Source organism: Schistocerca serialis, chromosome 5 (assembly GCF_023864345.2).
Source record: "Schistocerca serialis cubense isolate TAMUIC-IGC-003099 chromosome 5, iqSchSeri2.2, whole genome shotgun sequence".
Lineage (NCBI taxonomy): Eukaryota > Metazoa > Arthropoda > Insecta > Orthoptera > Acrididae > Schistocerca > Schistocerca serialis.
The window spans coordinates 425,726,857-425,749,170 of record NC_064642.1 but is presented as its reverse complement, the minus strand read 5'-3'; the positions used below and the strand labels follow the sequence as shown (position 1 = coordinate 425,749,170).

The window sequence follows — 22,314 nt, the reverse complement described above, 5'->3', positions numbered from 1 at the left end:
TTTCTTGAACTCATTAACAATGTCTTTGATGTCTTGAATTCTATGGTTCAAAAATTGAATGTTCTTCTCTACGTAGTGGATTTGGAATGAATCTCATAATTCAGGAGAATACTCTGAAGAGAGTCTTAGACATTTGTTCAGTATGCAAGATAGTGATACAGGCAGATTGTTACCTTTCCAAAAAGGTTTCATTACTTCAAAATAATCTCTCTTCAGTCTTTTCAAATGCCTAAAAAGTATGAATGTCAGCTACATATTAATTTCCTGATTAGTTTAAGATTGCTTGGATTCCCCCCCCCCCCCCCCCCCCCCCAATAGGGTAATAGGATTAGGTATATTTTATAATAATCCTATGCCATCTGAAGTAAGGAAAGAGTGTATCTTTTTATACTGTCGGGCATTGCAAGTGGTATTTCTTTCCCTGGAAACACACTAGTTTCTGAAAAATCAAATGAAGTCGCTCCTCAGAATAACAGTGACTTAGATTCTGCATTCTGAAGTTTCATTGCCAATGACCTCTGTGTAAATGTTGTTTGATGAATTGCCAGTGTGAGGTATCCCAGGAGCTGTGAATGTTGAAGAAAATTTATTAACAGATGTGATAATATTGTGTGATTACTGTTATCTCTTATGTTCTTCCAGATCCAGTGAAATACATTCCAGGCAATATCATATTTATGTGCCAAAAGATGGATAAATAATTAGGTTTTCCAGCAGCATAAAGTGAAATAGGAGAACCTAATGCACACTGGAGTTCCAATTATATTTTGTGGTAGTCTTCACTCTCCAATACCAAGATAAACAAACAAAATGTTGAAGTTTGAAAAAGAATTTTCTGCTTTTCATGGAAATGCAGTGTGCAAACCAAAAAATGTCATTACATCTCTAAGCCCTATTTTGAAACAAAGTTTCCCGAGTCTCATGACACAGTTACTGCTCTTTATGTAAGAACAACAACATTTATAAGGATTAGGTATCTGAATCAAGAAGCAAAGTTGGATGCCTTGAGGAAATGTGCCACAAAGAGGAAGCAGCTATGGATTGCATCTTCATCTGATTAACAGCGATAGAAATCAGGAACATGTTACATTAACATCCACTTTTTCATCAAATGTGTGAGTTATTTGTCGTCTTAATTATAATTTATTTAGTCCTAATGTGTAATATATCTGCCATGCCATTTGATTTGATTTGTCCAACTGTGTACTGAACCAAACTGAAAATAAAAAGAAAAAAACACACCACAGCATCTAATGTGGAACGCATTTACAATACAATCACACTATGCAGCCTCGTCGTGATGTCAGGAGGCTCCGGCCAAAAGCAAGCGATTTTGTCAGAATTGGCTCCTGGTTTCCTTTACCATAATTTGAGTTGTGTTAATTTCAATTATTTTCATTTTTAGTTCTGGAAAATTCACAGGATCAGTAATTCTTAGATACTATGAGTCATTTATTCTGTGTTCTGTGTATGCAATAAAGTGTTAATAAATGAGTAAATCTGGGACTATGAAACCTCACTAAGAGCCATCAAATAGGTTATTCCAATGTAAGTTTATAGCCCTCACTTCAAACTATTGGGACGGAGTTTTGAGAGAAATGAGTAAGCTTCAAGTCCATGATTTCACAAACAGACGCAAAGGTTTTTGTTTAAATTCTGTGTGGGACCCACTTCATCCTCATTAACCCTTTCAGAACCTCTGGCTACAATCATGTATATTAACTTTTACTATGCATTAGCTGCCACAGAAGTATTTTTTCCCAATGGAAACCTGAGATACACATTTGTAAATGCTCAACTTTTTAATCATGTGCAAGTGCTGCCAATTGTTGGAAATCACAATGAAAATATAAGCAAGTCTAGCTCATGACCATCAGAATACATGGATGTGGTTGGTTCGCTATATTCCACAGCATAACTGAATATTGTTATTGTTATTCTGCATGGAAAGTATTGAATGATCATTTTATTACTCATTACAATAGAGAATATTTCATGATTATTTATATTAGGCCATAAACTGAAGCAAAATGTACAAATCATCTTTTGAAAATGGGTACATATTTTTGTATAAATCTCACATTTAAAGTCATAAAAAAAATCACATAATAGGGTTACCACATAATCCTCCAGAAAAAAAAATCTGGTCTGAAAGGTTAAAACAATGGTGGGGTCAGATGTGCACCACAAAGTAATCTCAGGATGTGTTATTCTCTGGATTTGGTCATCGGCAGGTGGGTATTGTGCTTACTAACTGTGGCTGTCTTCATGTTTTCTCTCTTCTACTTTCTCAACTGGCACAGCACTACTCATTGTGGGTTTAAACTATGTAGCATGATCGTTCTTATTTGTACCTTGAGAATGGTGAGGGTTTTCTCAACAAAAGACAACAGTTTCTGATGAATCTTCATTGGCAAACTCCTATGAGCTTTTCAATAATCAATATGTCAGGAAATGTTTTGTGATCTTTTATCTATACCATGCCTTCCAAGACTGTCTTATAATTGCTTCAAGTGGTAAATCATCTTACAGTAGGATTCACAGTTCTTTTATCCTTCATTCTATGACCTCTGGTTTCTGCCGTAGATTTCTCACAACATTTGTGAAGAATATTTCCAGCTGCACTTTAAAATTTATATTCAGTTGTTGTTTTATAGAGTGGTAAGTACAATTTTTTCGTCTTGTTGTAACTATGCTGCAAAACATCTAAAACTTTCATTTAATCATTTTCAACTGTGCTACAAAAAACAATCATTCCTCCATATGAAGAAGTTATGCATGTACAATAAAAACACAATATTACAAAACGTTACCTCTCCTGGTTTACTAGATTGCTTGGCGTAGAAAGGGGCTGTAGATGCCGGTGCTCCATAAACAAAAACAGGCCTTCCTCCACCAAACCGGTTCACTATCTCTAGTTCATGTTCTCGTGACAATGGAGCATCAGGGTCAATGCCAAGGGCCACAGCAGCTTCACTGCGCATTACTTTAGGGAAAGGGTCTGGATTCAGCACTGACTGGAACAATTTTGAAAAAAAGACATGCAAAATTCTAAAATTATATCAACCAATACAAATCAATACACGAAAATCATGAAAAATAGAAAGTTGGAATTTAACATACCATTAATACAGAATACTTGTGGTGGAGCACTAGGTCAGCTGGACAAGGATAGGGAAGGGAATTGCCCATGTCCTTGTTGACGGCACCATCCAGGCATTCACTTGAAATAGTTTATGGTAAAACATACAAACCTAAAACAGGATAGCTGTAGGGAGCTTTCAAGCTCACTACTCCTAACTAAAGTAAATCTTGATGGAAAAAAACCCTCCATATTAAGAGGATGTTTGACATGAATTCAGACAATTTTGCTTAGCTCTGTTAAAATAATCAAGTCCTATACTTATTTTATGTATAAACAATAAAAATATAGAAAATAAGGAACTAATATTTTTCATAACTAGCGAAAACAGATGTAATTATGACTGCTTGAAAGAGCACTCGCCAGTTAGGAAAAGAGCAAGGAAGCCATAAAACATATTTGGAACATTCAAAGCAACAGTGGCACAAGTCACTCTCAGTAATAACCTTTAAGCTCTCGGGTTTTCAAATCTCCTCTGGTACAATCCCCAACAATCAGCCATTCCTTCTCATCCTGTTGGGTAAGTCTCCCCTGACCTGGGTTTCTGGGGGAGTTTCTCGAACTCTGTCCCTTTTCCTATACTTCATTAGTGATTTTCCTTCTCACCTTCTCCTTTCCCTTCAACCCTTCTGCCAGAAGGAAAAGCCATTGGCTCCGGAAGCTTGGAAACATTAATACTTTTATAAAGGTGCCACCTCTTGATGAGTGGATTTTTTATCTATCCTTTTACATTATATTTTCAGTAATAACTGTGATCTTTAAAGCTTTATATTTGATACTGATGAAAGAGCAGAATATACAATGATGAAATATTATTCATTTTATGGTGTGAAGAGAGGAAAAACTTGTTATAAAAGTAAAGAGCAAATGATATACTGATCATCAGACGTCACATCTACATCTACATGATTACTTTGTAATTCACATTTAAGTGCTTGGCAGAGGGTTCATCGAACCACAATCATAGTATCTCTCTGCCATTCCACTCCCAAACAGCGCACAGGAAAAACAAACACCTAAACCTTTCTGTTTGAGCTCCGATTTCTCTTATTTTATTTTGATGGTCATTCCTACATATGTAGGTTGGGCTCAACAAAATATTTTTGCATTCGGAAGAGAAAGTTGGTGACTGAAATTTCGTAAATAGATCTTGCCGCGGCGAAAAACGTCATTGCTTTAATGACTTCCATCCCAACTCGCATATCATATCTGCCACACTCTCTCCCCTATTACGTGATAATACAAAACGAGCTCCCCTTTTTTGCACCCTTCGATGTCCTCCGTCAATCCCACCAGGTAAGGATCCCACACCGCGCGGCAACAGTCTAACAGAGGACGAACGAGTGTAGTGTAAGCTGTCTCTTTAGTGGACTTGTTGCATCTTCTAAGTGTCCTGCCAATGAAACGCAACCTTTGGCTCGCCTTCCCCACAATATTATCTATGTGGTCTTTCCAACTGAAGTTGTTCGTAATTTTAACACCCAGGTACTTAGTTGAATTGACAGCCTTGAGAATTGTACTATTTATCGCGTAATCGAATTCCAACGGATTTCTTTTGGAAATCATGTGGATCACCTCACAGTTTTCGTTATTTAGCATCAACTGCCACCTGCCACACCATACAGCAATCTTTTCTAAATCGCTTTGCAACTGATATTGGTCTTCGGAAGACCTTACTAGACGGTAAATTACAGCATCATCTGTGAACAACCTAAGAGAACTGCTCAGATTGTCACCCAGGTCATTTATATAGATCAGGAACAGCAGAGGTCCCAGGACGCTTCCCTGGGGAACACCTGATATCACTTCCGTTTTACTCGATGATTTGCTGTCTATTACTACGAACTGCAACCTTCCTGACAGGAAATCATGAATCCAGTCGCACAACTGAGACGATACCCCATAGGCCCACAGCTTGATTAGAAGTCGCTTGTGAGGAACGGTGTCGAAAGCTTTCCGGAAATCTAGAAATACGGAATCAACTTGAGATCCCCTGTCGATAGCGGCCATTTCTTCGTGCGAATAAAGAGCTAGCTGCGTTGCACAAGAACGATGTTTTCTGAAACCATGCTGATTACGTATCAATTGATCGTTCCTTTCGAGATGATTCATAATGTTTGAATACAGTATATGCTCCAGAACCCTACTGCAAAGCGACGTCAATGATATAGGTCTGTAGTTTAATGGACTACTCCTACTACCCCTCTTAAACACTGGTGTGACCTGCGCTGGACCTGAAGACTTGGCCGTATCAAGCGATTTGAGTTGCTTCGCAACCCCTAAGGTATCTACTTCTAAGAAACTCATGCTAGCAGCTGTTCGTGTTTCAAATTCGGGAATGTTCCATTCGTCTTCCCTGGTGAAGGAATTTCGGAAAACTGCGTTCAATAACTCTGCTTTAGCGGCACAGTCATTGGTAACAGTACCATCAGCACTGCGCAGCAAAGGTATTGACTGCGTGTTGCGCTTGTGTACTTTACATACGACCAGAATTTCTTCGGATTTTCTACCAAATTTCGAGACAATGTTTCGTGTTGGAACCTATTAAAGGCATCTGGCATTGAAGTCCGTGCCAAATTTCGTGCGTCTGTAAATTTTAGCCAATCTTCGGGATTTTGAGTTGTTCTGAACTTCGCATGCTTTTTCCGTTGCCTCTGCAACAGCATTGCTACTATATCTTTGAATTTGAGCCACATCTCGTCTAAATTTGCAAAGTCAGTTCGGAAGGAATGGAGATTGTCTCTTAGGAAGGCTTCTAGTGACACTTTATCTGCTTTTTTAAATAAAATTATTTTGCGTTTGTTTCTGGTGGATTTGGAAGAAATGGTATTGAGCCTAGCCACAACGACCTTGTGATCACTAATCCCTGTATCAGTCATGGAACTCTCTATTAGCTCTGGATTGTTTGTGGCTAAGAGGTCAAGTGTGTTTTCGCAACCATTTACAATTCGCGTGGGTTCGTGGACTAACTGCTCGAAATAATTTCCAGAGAAATCATTTAGGACACTCTCGGTAGATGTTTTCTGCCTACCACCAGTTTTGAACAAGTATTTTTGCCAACATATCGAGGGAAGGTTGAAGTCCCACCAACTATAACCGTATGAGTGGGGTATTCATTTGTTACGAGACTCAAATTTTCCCTGAACTGTTCAGCAACTATATCATCGGAGTCTGGGGGTTGGTAGAAGGAGCCAATTATTAACTTAGTTCGGCTGTTGAATATAACCTCCACCCACACCAATTCGCACGGAGTATCTACTTCGACTTCACTACAAGATAAACCACTACTGACAGACACAAACACTCCACCACCAATTCTGCCTAATCTACCTTTCCTGAACACTGTCTGAGACTTCGTAAAAATTTCTGCAGAACTTATTTCAGGCTTTAGCCAGCTTTCTGTACCTGTAACGATTTCAGCATCTGTGCTTTCTATTAGCGCTTGAAGCTCAGGGACTTTCCCAGCACAACTACAACAATTCACAACTACAATTCCGACTGTTCCTTGATCCAAGCACGTCCTGTATTTGCCATGCACCCTTTGAGATTGCAGCCCACCCCGTACTTTCCCGAGGCCTTCTAACCTAAAAAACCACCCAGTCCACGCCACACAGCCTCCACTACCCGTGTAGCCGCCAGCTGAGTGTAGTGAACTCGTGACCTATTCAACGGAACCCGAAACCCCACCACCCTATGGTGCAAGTCAAGGAATCTGCAGCCAACACGGTCGCAAAAGCATCTGAGCCTCTGATTCAGACCCCCCACCCAGCTCTGCACCAAAGGTCTGCAGTCAGTTCTGTCAACAATGCTGCAGATGGTGAGCTCTGCCTTCATCTCGTAAGCAAGACCGGCAGCCTTCACCAAATCAGATACCATACAGCTCTACCCAGAATTTTAAAACAGAGCAATGCTGTAGTTACTGGCCAGTAGTTACCACAGTTTAATAAGCCATAGCTGCAAAATACTAACACGAATTCTTTACAGACGAATGGAAAAACTGGTCAAAGCCGACCTCGTGGAAGATCAGTTTGGATTCCGTAGAAATGTTGGAACACGTGAGGCAATACTGACCCTACGAATTATCTTAGAAAGTAGATTAAGGAAAGGCAAACCTACGTTTCTAGCATTTGTAGACTTAGAGAAAACTTTAAAATTCTAAAGGATGGTTTTTTTTTGTTTTTTTTTTTTTTCTTTTTTTTTGTGGTTTTAGGGCGCACAACTACAATGGTCATTAGCGCCCAGACTAAGTTATGAATGCACTGCAAGGCACAAGGTTAAAACAGCAACTAAAAGGGACAACACTATAAAAGGCATATTAACAGGCAAGGGATTAAAAGCAAACAGCATAATCAAATGTCCTTAGACAGGTTGATCAAGTGGATAAAACGAAGAACGCGAGCAGCTGCTCCTGGGTCATCCACTAAAATGGCATCCCGAGTACATGGTAGGCCAGGATCAACGCACAGTGTATTAAAATTTGGACAGGACGTTAAAATGTGGCGTACCGTCAGCAATTGCCCACATGAGCAGAACAGCACCGGCGCAGCCATCAGCAGATGGCGATGGCTGAACCAGCAGTGTCCAATTCATAACCATGCCAAAACGACCTCCTCCCGCCGAGAAGGGAGTGAAGAGGTCGTCCAAGCCGTGGGAAGAGGTTTCAAGGCCCGAAGCTTGTTGGCCGTAAGTGTAACCCAATCGGCATGCCACAGCGAGAAAATGCGCTGACAAACGACCCTGCTAAAATCAGATGAAGGCACACAACAAGAAGCTGTCCGAGGCTGGAGGACCGCCAAATTCTAAAAGTGACAGGGGTAAAATACAGGGAGCGAAAGGCTATTTACAATTTGTACAGAAACCAGATGGCAGTTATAAGAGTCGAGGGACATGAAAGGGAAGCAGTGGTTGGGAAGGGGGTGAGACAGGGTTATAGCCTCTCCCCGATGTTATTCAATCCGTATATTGAGCAAGCAGTAAAGGAAACAAAAGAAAAATTCGGAGTAGGTATTAAAATCCATGGAGAAGAAATAAAATCTTTGAGGTTCACTGGCGACATTGTAGTTCTGTCAGAGACAGGAAGGACTTGGAAGAGCAGTTGAATGGAAAGGACAGTGTCTTGAAAGGAGGATATAAGATGAACATCAACAAAAGCAAAACGAGGATAATGGAATGCAGTTGAATTAAGTCAGGTGATGCTGAGGGAATTAGATTAGGAAATGAGACACTTAAAGTAGTAAAGGAGTTTTGCTATTTGGGGAGCAAAATAACTGATGATGGTCGAAGTAGAGAGGATGTAAAATGTAGACTGGCAATGGCAAGGAAAGCGTTTCTGAAGAAGAGAAATTTGTTAACATTGAGTATTGATTTAAGTGACAGGAAGTTGTTTCTGAAAGTATTTGTATGGAGTGTAGCCATATATGGAAGTGAAACATGGACGATAAATAGTTTAGACAAGAAGAGAGTAGAAGCTTTCGAAATGTGGTGCTACAGAAGAATGCTGAAGATTAGATGGGTAGATCACATAATTAATGAGGAGGTATTGAATAGAATTGGGGAGAAGGTTGGTAGGACATGTTCTGAGGCATCAAGGGATCACAAATTTAGTATTGGAGGGCAGCGTGGCGGGTAAAAATCGTAGAGGGAGACCAAGAGATGAATACACTAAGCAGATTCAGAAGGACTGGGTTGCAGTAAGTACTGGGAGATGAGGAAGCCTGCACAGGTTGGAGTAGCATGGAGAGCTGCATCAAACCGGTCTCAGGGCTGAAGACCACAACAACAACAACAACAACAACAGTTACCACGGACCAAATTAACCACAGCAAAGCATCTGACTGTGTAAGTCACTCAAAAATGTGGGAAATACTGGGTTTACGGGAATAACTTCTTGCAGTTAATCAGAAATCTGTACAAAAACCAACAAAGCTATAAACACAGCTATAATAGACAGAAACTTTCAAGATGGGGAAGGAGTCAGTCGGAGATGTATACTATCTTTCTTTCTTTCTCCATCTGTATGGCGAGCAAATAATGAGTACTGCATTTGTAACAGATATGGAAATTGGAATTAAAACTGGAGGGAGGGGGTATTTAATCAACAACTTAACAATATGCAGATGACACAACACACCTAGCAGGCAGTGAAGAAGACATTAAATGTATGCTGGAAAAGATATGGAAAGAAAGCGGAAAAGTTGGTCTAAGACTAAATTTGAAGTAAACAAGAATTATGACAACAAGAATGAAGACCAATGTAATGAGATATGGAGAATCTCCGAGGAAGTCAATAAATATATATTTTTAGGATCTACAACAGCAAAACGCCGCTCCTCCCCAGAGGAAGTAAGAAGAAGGGTACGACTTGGAAAATCTCCTACAATTAAATTAAGCAGTTATAAATGAAAAATAATCCCCCCCACCCGCCAATTTTAATTCCACTTTCCATATCTATTAGACATGCAGCACTCATTATTTCATCACCGTGCAGACGGGAAAAGAAAAGAAAGATAGTATAAATCCCTGACTGGCTCCGTCCCCTGTCTAGAAAGTTTCTCTTTATTGTAGCTGTGTTTATACTGTTGTTGGTTTCTGCACAGATTTCTATTTAACTTTTTTAAAAAGTTATTCCCATAAAACCCAGTATTTCCCACATTTTTGAGTGAATTACATAGTCAGTTGCTTTGCTGTGGTTAATTTCGTCTGTGGTAACTACTGGCCAATAACTACAGCATTGCTCTGTTTTAAAATTCTGGGAAGTGCTGTGTGGTAGTAACATGATGTCTGATGATCAGTATATCATTTGCTCTTTACTTTTATAACAAGTTTTTCCTCTCTTCACACCATAAAATGAATAATATTTCATCATTGTATATTCTGCTCTTTCATCAGTATCAAATATAAAGCTTTAAAGATCACAGTTATTACTGAAAATATAATGTAAAAGGATAGATAAAAAATCCACTCATCAAGAGGTGGCACCTTTATAAAAGTATTAACGTTTCCAAGCTTCCGGAGCCAATGGCTTTTCCTTCTGGCAGAAGGGTTGAAGGGAAAGGAGGAGGCGAGAAGGAAAATGACTGATGAAGTATAGGAAAAGGGACAAAGTTCGAAAAAGTCACCCACAACCCCAGGTCAGGAGTGACTTACCTGATGGAATGAGAAGGAAAGGCTGAATGTTGGGGAATGTACTGGAGGAGATTTGAAGTAAAAATACCTGAAACTTTGATTCTTTTCGATAGTTTTATATGGATGTGAGTCATGCACAATGAAAACAGCAGATCACAAGAAAATTGATTTTTTTTAAATGTATATTTTGAGGGGCAGCCTGGTGATAGAAAGGATAGTGACAACTTCATGTATCAAAAGAATTAAAAAACTGTTGTAGAAAAAAAATAAACCTTAAACTGTCTTTGGAGGCCAATATACCCCAAATAAAATTGAAGTACTCTGGGAAAACTGAAGTACTTTGGGCCTCTCATGAGAGCAAAAACCCCAATACAAAAATCTGTAATGTTCAAAGAATGGAAGGTCAAAGAAATACAGAAAAATCAAGCAGAAGACAGATAGGGGCCATCAAAGAAGGCATTGGAAAGACACTGGAAGAACCAAGGACCAAAACAATGTCTAGGGGTGCATGGAAGGACATCATGCATAATGTCACCACGAGTTGAAGAGAACTGGATGGCTGAGAACAAACTTTCTATCAGAAGGTAATATGTGTAGTATTCCTGACACACAATGTATAAGTGATACACTTCCTAATTTTCAGAACTAAGAGTTCGAAAAGCTAGTAAGCGTATCTCTTTTACTTTTATACGTGTTGTTGGCAGTACTACACATTTCGCCCCCTGGAAGTCAGTAATGGCTAACAATCCTGTCTCATACTTAGGTTGGAATATCAACAATATAAGGAAAAGACAGATTGATACTTACAGTAAAGATAACACGTTAAGTTGCAAACAGGTACAATGAAAAGACACTTACACATAGCTTTTGGCCAAACCCTTCATCAGAAAATGAAACACATGCATATTCATTCACATATGCAAGCATACCTACTCACACATGACTACCATCTCAGGCAGCTCGGACCAGAATGCCAGTTCTGGCAATGTAATTACGGTTGGAGCTGTTAAGAGATGGTAGTCATGTGTGCATGATGCATGCTTGCTTGTCTGAATGAATGTGTGCGTGTTTCCATTTCTGATGAAGGCTTTGGCTGAAAGCTATGTGCAAGCATCTTTTCAATGAGCCTGTCTGTAACTTGTCATCTCTAAAGTAACTAGCAATCATATTTTCCTTAAAAGGTTTCCATTCTCTTTTGTGTGTGCCTCTTGATGACGCAATGCTTCTGTTATTCGGTTAGTTGTCTCCTTTGCTCCTAAATTATTTTCTTACTGGTTTGTAAGATCTAATGAATAGCAGAAAGAGACCCTGACCATAGATTAGTAATGATGAAGATTAGGTTATAGTTTAACAGAATCTTCAGTAAGATGTACCATACAAAGACACTCTGATACATAATACCACTGCACCAGGTAGTTCAGTTGAGGAGGAAAAGATGTATACATATATACAATGTAATCACAGAAGCTGGATAGAAAAGCATTGGTATCACAATGATAATACAAAAATCCAGTGGACAACACAGAAAAAATATTTTGACTTTATATTGGTAATTTTCAACTTAAATCTGTCTGTGTAACTAAATAAAATGAATTTTATATTGCCATATGTATTTTGCCTTCAATTTGTAAAAGGCCTTAAATATATACATACTTATTTATATACTATTTTGCTTTTCAATTTATACACAGCTTTTCTTCAGATCAGAAACACCTTATGATTTAGTATAGCATAATAAAGGCCCAAATTTTCCCTTGGGAATTTTTTAGAAGCTGATCTTCATGTGTACTTGCTTTTCTTGTTCTAAAGATGTTTCTCTGCTTCCAGTCTATCAAATTTCAGTAGCACAGCACTGAATATAAGAATACATGTTTTCTTCATGTAATGTTTTGAATACTGCTGGCAATTACTGAATGTTGCTACAAACTGCCAAATGTGTGTGTTTCGTTTTTTACAAAAGTGTCTCTAGCGGACTCACTACACCTCATCAACAACAAGTTTGAGATTGATAAAAAAGTGTTGCAATCTGATGGTGTCGCTGTGGGAAGCCCTTTGTCTCTCCTGGTGGCGAACATTTTATAGCAGATTGGGAGGAGCTATCACTCAGCTCAGCACCTGTAAGACTAGCAATATTTTGGTAGTAGGCCTACGTTGATGCTACATATATAGTGTGGCCTCATGGTTTAGACAGTCGCTGACAATGACAATCCTTTCAACATCTTAACTCCATACACGTAAAACATACCATTTACCATGGAGATGGGCAAAGGAGGTTGTCTGCCTTGTTCAGAAGTCTTAGTGCAACATATGAGCAATGGCACACTTTGACATTTAGTACTTCAAAAGCCGAGTCATACAGGCTTGTCCTTACAGGCTGGTAGTAGCCACCACCCAGTACAAACAACGGGCATTCTGAAGACCTTAATTCACTGAGTCCATTTCATATCAGATGCTGATAACTTGCAAGTAGAATTGGAACAACTGTGGTCCTGAGCAATGAATATTGTCTCAGAAGGCACAGACAGCATAACAGATGTACAAATGGCAGAACAAGGAAAAGGATTACACCTTCAAAATGACAACTTACCTACCATATATTGTAAATATTTCCATGAAAATAGGCACAGAGTATTTAGAAAACATAAGGTTAAAGTGGTTTTTTGTCCTCCACCAGAAATCTTGGCACTGCTCTGTCAAAGATGACTTTGAGCTGTGCAAGGCTTGTGTTTATAGGGTTCTGTGCAAGTGTGGAAAATCTTACAAGGGCAAACAGCGTACACTATTCAGGAGCACATCTTGGAACACGAGTGCCATACTCGCCTTCTGCAAGCCACCAAGTCCACTATCGCTGATCACTGTTTTTATACTGGAAATTTGCAAAATATCATGGAAGAAAATTGGTGGTTCATACATCAAACTTTTGGAACCCCACAATCAATGAATCACTGGAAGTATGACTGCCTGAGGTCCTTATAAACTGTGACAGTATTTCCCCATTAGATGCTGCATGGGGTCTCATTATGGAAAATCTTCATGCTCTGTGTAGATGGTTTTGTTCTGTGTTTTTACCATGTGAAGACAATGAGGTGAGCTTTCACTAAAAAGGACACACACTGCAGACCATTGACCTGCAGCACAGATGCACATGCGCTCAAGCAATTCACGTGCATTGACAACTGGATACATCACATATGTGTTGGTGGAGTTTTTTAATACGGGACCTCAGTGTATTTTTGTCAGTACACATCTGAAGATGGCCAGATGCGCTGAAATATCATGGCAGCAAATTACAGATATTCAGCAGTTTGCCCAAAATTTCATGGAACAATGAAAGCAGAGTTTGAAAATAACCAAGACAGCTTCATAGGATTTGTCAACATAGAAAAAAATGCAATAGCATAAAATAGTGCAAGATGTTTGAAATCCTAAGTAAAATAAGAATATGTTACAGGGGAAGATGGGTAACATACAACTTGTAGCAGAACCAAGATGGAACAATAAGAATGGAAGACCAAGTTAGATGTGCTCAGATAAAAAAGGGCATAAGACAAGGATGCAGTCTTTCTACTCTACTGTCAAATCTGTACACAAAAGAAGTGCATAACGTAACATTTTGGTTACATGATAAACCATGCATAGCTGAAGACAATCAGTTCAACTAAATACCTAGGGATTACAATCAAAAACAACTTAATCTGGAATGATCACATAGAATATGTTGTGGGGAAGATTAATCAAAGACTTCATTTTATTAGCAGAATGCTTACAAAATGCAACAGATTTACTAAAGAGACTGCTTACATTATGTGTCCATATCCTCTTCTGAGTTTTGCTATGCAGTATGGGATCCTTACCAGTTAGGACTGAAGGAGGAAGTCGAAAAAGTTCAAAGAAGGGCAACTCATTTTGTACAATCATGAATTAGGTGAGAGAATGTCACACATGTGATACATGAGTTGGGCTAGCAATCATTAAAACAAACGCGCTTTTTGTTGCAGTGAGATCTTTTCATGAAATTTCAATCACCGACTTTCTTCTCCAAATGTGAAAATATTTTATTTATACCCACCTACATAGGGAGAAATGATTATGATCATCGTAATACAATGAGACAAATAAGAGCTCATACAGGAAGATTAACTATTTGTTTTTCCTAAACATTGTTAGAGAGTGGAGTGGAAGAGAAATAGTCTGAAAGTGGTTTGATGACTCATCTGCCAAGCACTTAAATGTGAATTACAGAGTAGTCATGTAGATTTACATTTAGAAGCAATGAAGAAACTAAAAGAAAGGCTCAGATGTGGGACTGGAATTCACAATGAAAGGGCATTGGTGTTAACATTTCACTGATGATGTTCCTATACCCTATGAAAGGTGGAAGAAATACAAGAGCTATTGAATGGAGTGAGTACAATATATGAATGCAGAATGTACCACACAGTGTACAAGATGAAGGAATTCTGCTACCTTAGAGGTAAGATGCAACATATTTACTAAAGAGACTATCTACACTACTTGTCCATACCCACTTTTGGAGTCCTGCAAGTGGTATGGGATCCTTACCAGATAGGACTGAAGGAGAACATCGAAAAAGTTCAAAGATGGGCAAAGGATGGAGTATGTAAGAGACTATCACAGGTAGAAAGAGCATTCCTTGCCAAAACAGCTTTGTCAGTTTCAATCATAGGTCTTAATTTGAAAAAGAAAGTTCTGGGATTGCACACATGGATTGGTTTGATTGGCTTGGGGTATAAAGGGACCAAACTCCAGGGTCATCAGTCCCATTTTCCTGATGCAAGCAAGGCTCAAGGTACAAAAAAAAAAAAAAAAACCACCACCACATCTAAAAGGAAAACAAATAGAAAGAACAAAAAGTGGGGAAAACGTACACCAAAAGGAAAAGTAGAAGAAGGTATTAAAACCATAGAGCATTTGGTCTCGGCTGGCTGATCACAATAACAAAAGGGGATGAGTCAGCCACTCTACAACACTTTAAAATGTCCACCCCAAAAAGACAAGGCAAGATGAAAACATGTTCAGAAAAGACGACCAACAAGACAAACAAATGCAAAGAAAGTGCGACAGAGTTAAAATCGAGGGAGGGTGGCGACCTCAGAGAGAAGGCTAAATGCCCACCCTTAGATGATACGATAAAAAAAACCCTCCAGAATAAAACGTAAAACTAAATCTGCTGTTGAGGCATTGCCGCCCAACATCGAAGGCAGGGTGCTAGAAAGGTTAAAAGTCCACCGCAGAGTGGCTAAAAGTGGGCAGTCCAGCAAGATGTGGACGACAGTCATATGTGAGCCACAGTGAAACCGAGGTGTGTCCTCGCGATGGAGGAGGTAGCCATGTGTTAACCACGTATGGCCAATGCGGAGCCAGCAGAGAACCACAGAGTCCCTGTGAGAGGACTGCATGGAGGTCTTCCACACATTCATAGTCTCCTTAAGGGCACACAGTTTGTTGTACATACTGAGATTATCCCATTCAATCTCCCAAAGCTGAGAAACCTTGCGGCATAATAATGATCGCAGGTCAGTTACAGGGATGCCGATCAGAAGCAGTTTCCGTGTAACCTGTTTGACCAGCCTGTTGGCAAGTTCATTTCCTGGGATTCGGAGGACGTGGCCTGGGGTCCATACAAACACCATGGAACGACTGGACCATTCCAGGACATAGGTGGACTCCTGGACGGTCGCTACCAATGGATGGCGGAGGTAACACTGGTCAATAGCTTGTAGACTGTTCAAGAGCATGAGGATTGGTCACCAGCTCTGCAGTGAAAACACTGCAGCCATCTGGCAAGGAGTGCAGTTCAATATATCCTCCATGAACATATGCGAAGCCAACATGACCATCAGCCATCGAGCCGTCAGTGTAAACCACTTCATGGTCCCGGTACATATCAAGAATCAAGATGAAGAGACAGCGGAGAGCTGCGGTGTTAACTGAGTCCTTAGGACCACGTGAAAGGTCCAGGCAAAGCTTCGGCTAAGGTGTACACCATGGAAGTGTACGTGAATGGACCTCGAGTATAGGTGGTAAAGGCAAGGACTCCACTTCAGACACAAGAGATCGGACGCGAACCGCAATCGTAAGCCTTGACCTGGGCCTCTGATGCGAGAGATGAACCGCCGTGGATGGGAAAAGGAGATGGTAATTCGGATGCTCAGGAGAACTAAGAATGTGTGCAACGTAACTGGCGAGCAGTTGTGCCCACCCAACCTTCAATGGAGGGACTCCAGCCCCCACCAGGAGGCTCATCAGTGGACTCATCCTAAAAGCTCCTGTTGCTAATCGAACGCCACAGTGGTGCACTGGGTCGAGTGAACGCAACGCTCAGGGTGCCACCAAACCATAAACCAGACTCCTGTAGTCAATGCGCGATTGAACAAGGGCTCTGTGGAGCTGCAGCAGCATAAAGCGACCTGCACCCCAGTGGTGGTGCTCAGGCAGCGGAGGGCACTGAGGTGCTGCCAGCACTTCTGCTTCAGCTGACGAAGATGAGGAAGCCACGTCAATCAGGCATTGAAAACCAATCCTAAGAATCGATATGTCTCCACTACAGTGAGTGGATCATCATTAATGTAAAGTTATGGTTCTGGATGAATGGTACGACGCCGACACACGACTTCGCAGCTGGAAACTGGAAGCTGTAGGCTAAAGCCCATGACTGCGCCTTGTGGATGGCTCCCTGAAGGTGCCGCTCAGCAACATCAGTACTGGAGGAGCAGTATAAAATGCAGAAGTCGTCTGCATACGGAGAAGGTGAGACCAACAGCTGCTGCTAAACGATTCGTGGCCACTAAAAATATACACTCAATACAGAGCCCTACATGACCTCATTTTCCTGGATATGGGGGGAACTATGGGATGCACCAACTTGGACATGGAAAGTATGGAGCGATGGGAAATTTTGGATAAAAATCGAGAGCAGGCCCCAGAGACCCCACTCATATGATGCGGCAAGGATGTGATGTTGCCAGGTCGTGTCGTAGGCTTTTCGTAAATCAAAAATGATGGCAACCAGGTGTTGGAGTCTGGAAAAGGCTGTCCAGATGGCAGACCCAAGGGAAACTAGATTATCAATAGTAGAGTGACCCTGGCGGAAACCACCCTGGCACGGAGACAGTAGGCCATGTGACTCCAGGACCCAACACAACCGCCAATTTACCATACATTCTAACAGCTTACAAAGCTTTAGGCTCCTTTAGCCACTGGCGAGTATCCGCTGTGGCATTAGTGGAGACCTTGGGAGAGAGGGTCTTCCTCCGTGCCTGAAGCTACTTCAGAGAAATCCTCCCAGCAAACCCCTAAAGGGAAGTGAGAGGGCAAGCAAACAAAGAAGTCTGCTAAGAAAAAGGACCCTCTGGTGGCCCAAACACCACCACTCCCAACCAATTCTGCATGCTTCATGCCTTCCCAGCCTCATGATAACGTCATCCTCCAGTGAAATTGCTGTGGTTTTTTCCACTACCTGGCTGAGCTACAGCAACTGTTAAGCTTTACACCTGCTTTCTGCATTGCCCTCCAGGAAACCTGGTTCCCAGCAATGCGGACCCCTGTCCTTCACAGCTGAATTGAATGATTTGAATGCTCAAAACATTTAATCTGAAAATCATTTATGTTTTCCCATCTGTATCTCTTCCTTTGCGTATCATAATTTTCAAGCTATTTTATTAATCTACAATAATTGTGCTTTATTTCATACACAACAAAAGGCTTTTGTTTCATAGGTTGGTTAATTATGTTGAACTATTTGCACTCTGAAGCTAACTCAGTATTTCCAAAGTCCAAGTCATATTGCAAATAGGAAGAACCAGAAATGGGACTCTTGTGATCACGCAATCACTCATTTCAATCTGTAACTGCCTCCCCCCTCCCCCACCAGGAAACAATCTTCATCTAACTTGAGACATACAGTACTCTTATCTTACGGTTCTTCACTGTGCATGAACTGATGAAAGAATGAGATATTTTTGTTAGCTGCATGCAACTCTTCATGCTTGTATTTTATCCCAAACATAAACAAAAGATTTTTCAGTGGATAAATTACTCAAATAAAAATTATACTAGTACAAATTATGTTTGTGGTACTCAATTTAAGTTATGAGTTTTCAAAACAGGCATTTTTTTTAAGTGGGCCTAATGGAAGAACACAGCAGTCATCAACATTACTGTACCTGTATTGTGCATTATTTTTCACTGAAGAACACACATTTATGAACTTTCAGAAATACAGCTCGTGCTCTATTTTTATTTTTATTCTCTGTCCTGTTGGATGAAGCTTCATAGCTATGGTTACCAAGACAACTGGAAAATCCCAAATATACCCACATTTTAATCTTCTATCCAGTGCCTGCACAAAACTTAAGCAACATTTAGAATATCCTACATTTTGAGAAATTCTATTATTATTATTACTATTATTATTTTCCTTTCTCAGACATTATGTCTGGTTAAAAATGGAAAGTGACGTGGACCTTGATCAAGCGTGACTTCCTTTTAACTGTGTGGTATATGTTACATTGCATTTAGGAACTTAGGGGTAATTGAACATGTATCAATAATTACAGATTTCTGTAGTTGTATATATACGTTTGGATGTAGCTGTATTGCATTGATGTACTGGTGGATATTGTGTGGTATGACTCCTGTAGTTGATAGTATAATTCGTACAATGTCAACTTTACCCTGATGCCACATGTCCTTGACTTCCTCAGCCAGTTGGATGTATTTTTCAATTTTTTCTCCTGTTTTCTTCTGTATATTTGTTGTATTGGGTATGAATATTTCGATTAGCTGTGTTAATTTCTTCTTTTTATTGGTGAGTATGATGTCAGGATTTTTATGTGGTGTTGTTTTATCTGTTATAATGGTTCTGTTCCAGTATAATTTGTATTCATCATTCTCCAGTACATTTTGTGGTGCATACTTGTATGTGGGAACGTGTTGCTTTATTAGTTTATGTTGTATGGCAAGTTGTTGATGTATTATTTTTGCTACATTGTCGTGTCTTCTGGGGTATTCTGTATTTGCTAGTATTGTACATCCGCTTGTTATGTGATCTACTGTTTCTATTTGTTGTTTGCAAAGTCTGCATTTATCTGTTGTGGTATTGGGATCTTTAATAATATGCTTGCTGTAATATCTGGTGTTTATTGTGTGATCCTGTATTGCAATCATGAATCCTTTCGTCTCACTGTATATATTGCCTTTTGTTAGCCATGTGTTGGATGCATCTTGATCGATGTGTGGCTGTGTTAGATGATACGGGTACTTGCCATGTAGTGTTTTCTTTTTCCAATTTACTTTCTTCGTATCTGTTGATGTTATGTGATCTAAAGAGTTGTAGTAGTGGTTATGAAATTGCAGTGGTGTAGCCGATGTATTTATATGAGTGATTGCTTTGTGTATTTTGCTAGTTTCTGCTCATTCTATAAAGAATTTTCTTAAATTGTCTACCTGTCCATAATGTAGGTTTTTTATGTCGATAAATCCCCTTCCTCCTTCCTTAATGTGAATGTTTCTGTTGCTGAATGTATGTGATGTATTCTAGATCTGTGGCATTGCGATGGTGTAAGTGCATTGAGTGCTTCTACGTCTGTGTTACTCTATTCCACTACTCCAAATGAGTAGGTCAATATTGGTATAGCATAAGTATTTATACCTTCTGTCTTGTTTCTTGCTGTCAATTCTGTTTTCAGTATTTTTGTCAGTCTTTGTCTATATTTTTCTTTTAGTTCTTCTTTAATATTTGTATTATCTATTCCTATTTTTTGTCTGTATCCTAGATATTTATAGGCATCTGTTTTTTCCATCGCTTCTATGCAGTCGCTGTGGTTATCCAATATGTAATCTTCTTGTTTAGTGTGTTTTCCCTTGACTATGCTATTTTTCTTACATTTGTCTGTTCCAAAAGCCATATTTATCTCATTGCTGAATACTTCTGTTATCTTTAGTAAGTGGTTGAGTTGTTGATTTGTTGCTGCCAGTAGTTTTAGATCATCCATGTATAGCAAATGTGTGATTTTGTGTTGGTATGTTCCAGTAATATTGTATCCATAATTTGTATTATTTAGCACGTTGGATGGTGGGTTCAGAGCAAGGCAGAACCAGAAAGGACTTAATGAGTCTCCTTGGTATATTCCACGCTTAATCTGTATTGGCTGTGATGTGATATTATTTGAATTTGTTTGGGTATTAAGTGTGATTTTCCAATTTTTCATTACTAAGTTTAGGAACTGTATCAATTTCGGATCTACTTTGTATATTTCCAATATTTGTAGTAACCATGAGTGGGGTACACTATCAAAAGGTTTTTGGTAATCAATGTATGCGTAGTGTAGCGACCTTTGTTTAGTTCTAGCTTGATATGTCACCTCTGCATCTATTATCAGTTGCTCTTTACATGCTCGTGCTCCTTTGCAACAGCCATTTTGTTCTCCGTTTATAATTTTGTTCCTTGTTGTATGTGTTATTAATTTCTGTGTAATGACTGAAGTTAATATTTTGTACATTGTTGGTAGGCATGTTATGGGGCGATATTTAGCTGGGTTTGCTGTGTCTGCTTGATCTTTAGGTTTCAGATAAGTTATTCCATGTGTAAGTGTATCAGGGAATGTGTATGGGTCTGCAATATAACTGTTAAATAATTTAGTTAGATGTGAATGTGTTGAGGTGACCTTCTTTAGCCAGAAATTTGCTATTTTATCTTTTCCAGGGGCTTTCCAATTGTGAGTAGAATTAATTGCTTGGGTGACTTCATGTTGCAAAATTATCGCTTCAGGCATTTGTGGTATCATCTTATATGTGTCTGTTTCTGCTTGTATCCACCATGCATGCCTGTTATGTTGTACCGGGTTAGACCATATGTTGCTCCAGAAGTGTTCCATGTCTGTTATGTTTGGTGGATTGTCTATTTTAATGTGTGTGTTATCTAATGTCTGGTAAAATTTCTTTTGGTTTGTGTTGAATGTTTGGTTTTGTTTCCTTCTATTTTCACTTTTTTTGTATCTTCTAAGTCGTTTGGGCAATGCTTGTAATTTCTGCTTCTTTTCATCTAATTGCTTTATCGCTTCTTGTTGTGAGATTTTACCTAACCTTTTTCGTTTTTTGTCTGATATTTCATATCTTATAAATTGTGTTAGCTGTCCGATGTCTTTTCTCAGTTTTTCTATTCTGATTTGTAGCCTGTGTTGCCATGCTGGTTTTGTGGGTTTCTTCTGTGTGTTGGTTGGTTCTGATCTCTGCCTAGTGTGTATATTTAGTGTAGTGAGTGCTCCTATATAAACCAGTAGTTGTAACTCTTCCATAGTTGTATTTTCATTTATTTTGTTGTGTATGGTTGTGTTGATAGTTGTTTCGACTTGTGGGTTATTTGGTGGTCTATGCAAGAATGGTTTAATGTCTGTATTTGTGTCTTTGTATTCTATATATGTCAGCTGAAATTTTTCTTCTATATCTAACATGTGTGTCACTTTGTGTTCTATTTGTGCTTGTTCTGGTGGCTGTCTTAAGATTTTGTTTTCCTGTGATTGTTTAATTGATGCGTGTTGTTTTTTGTTTGTTTGCTCTGGGATGTTTGAGTCCATTATTGTATTTTCTTCTTCTTCCGACTGTACATTATTTTGTTCCAGTATTTGTTGTACTTGATGTTTGATGTTTTCTAATTCTGAGTGGGGTATCCTGTTATTTTTGATTATTACACAGATCTGATCAGCTAGTCGTTGTTCTGTTAAAAATTTTAATTTTGGGTATCTGGTAATAAATGTTGTGTATACTTGTGATCTGTATCCAGTTGTGTTGGTTCCTAAGTTTGTTGCTTGGTAATAACAGAACATGAGGTGTCGGTTAACTTCATCAGACCATCTCATCCTCTGTCTTTGTTTTCCTTCTAGGGTGGTTGCAGGAAGCATGTCCCGCAAAACACCTCTATTTGGATTTAAATCATTTTCCATGTGGCTAGCAGCATCATTACCATTGTGGACGGGCATAGGGTTCAAGCGCCGTCCCCGACCATGACAGCGCTTGTCTGAGGCTTC

At 39.4% G+C, this 22,314-nt stretch overlaps 1 protein-coding gene across 1 annotated transcript in view; it reads right to left on the bottom strand.

The window, feature by feature from the left end:
* Positions 1 to 22,314, bottom strand: part of LOC126480977 (probable asparagine--tRNA ligase, mitochondrial) — a 74,050-nt gene that overhangs the window by 22,065 nt on the left and 29,671 nt on the right. The window contains exon 4 of the mRNA XM_050104414.1: positions 2,814 to 3,017. Within this exon, the coding sequence (XP_049960371.1) occupies positions 2,814 to 3,017 (204 nt within the window). The remainder of the gene's footprint in view (positions 1 to 2,813; positions 3,018 to 22,314) is intronic.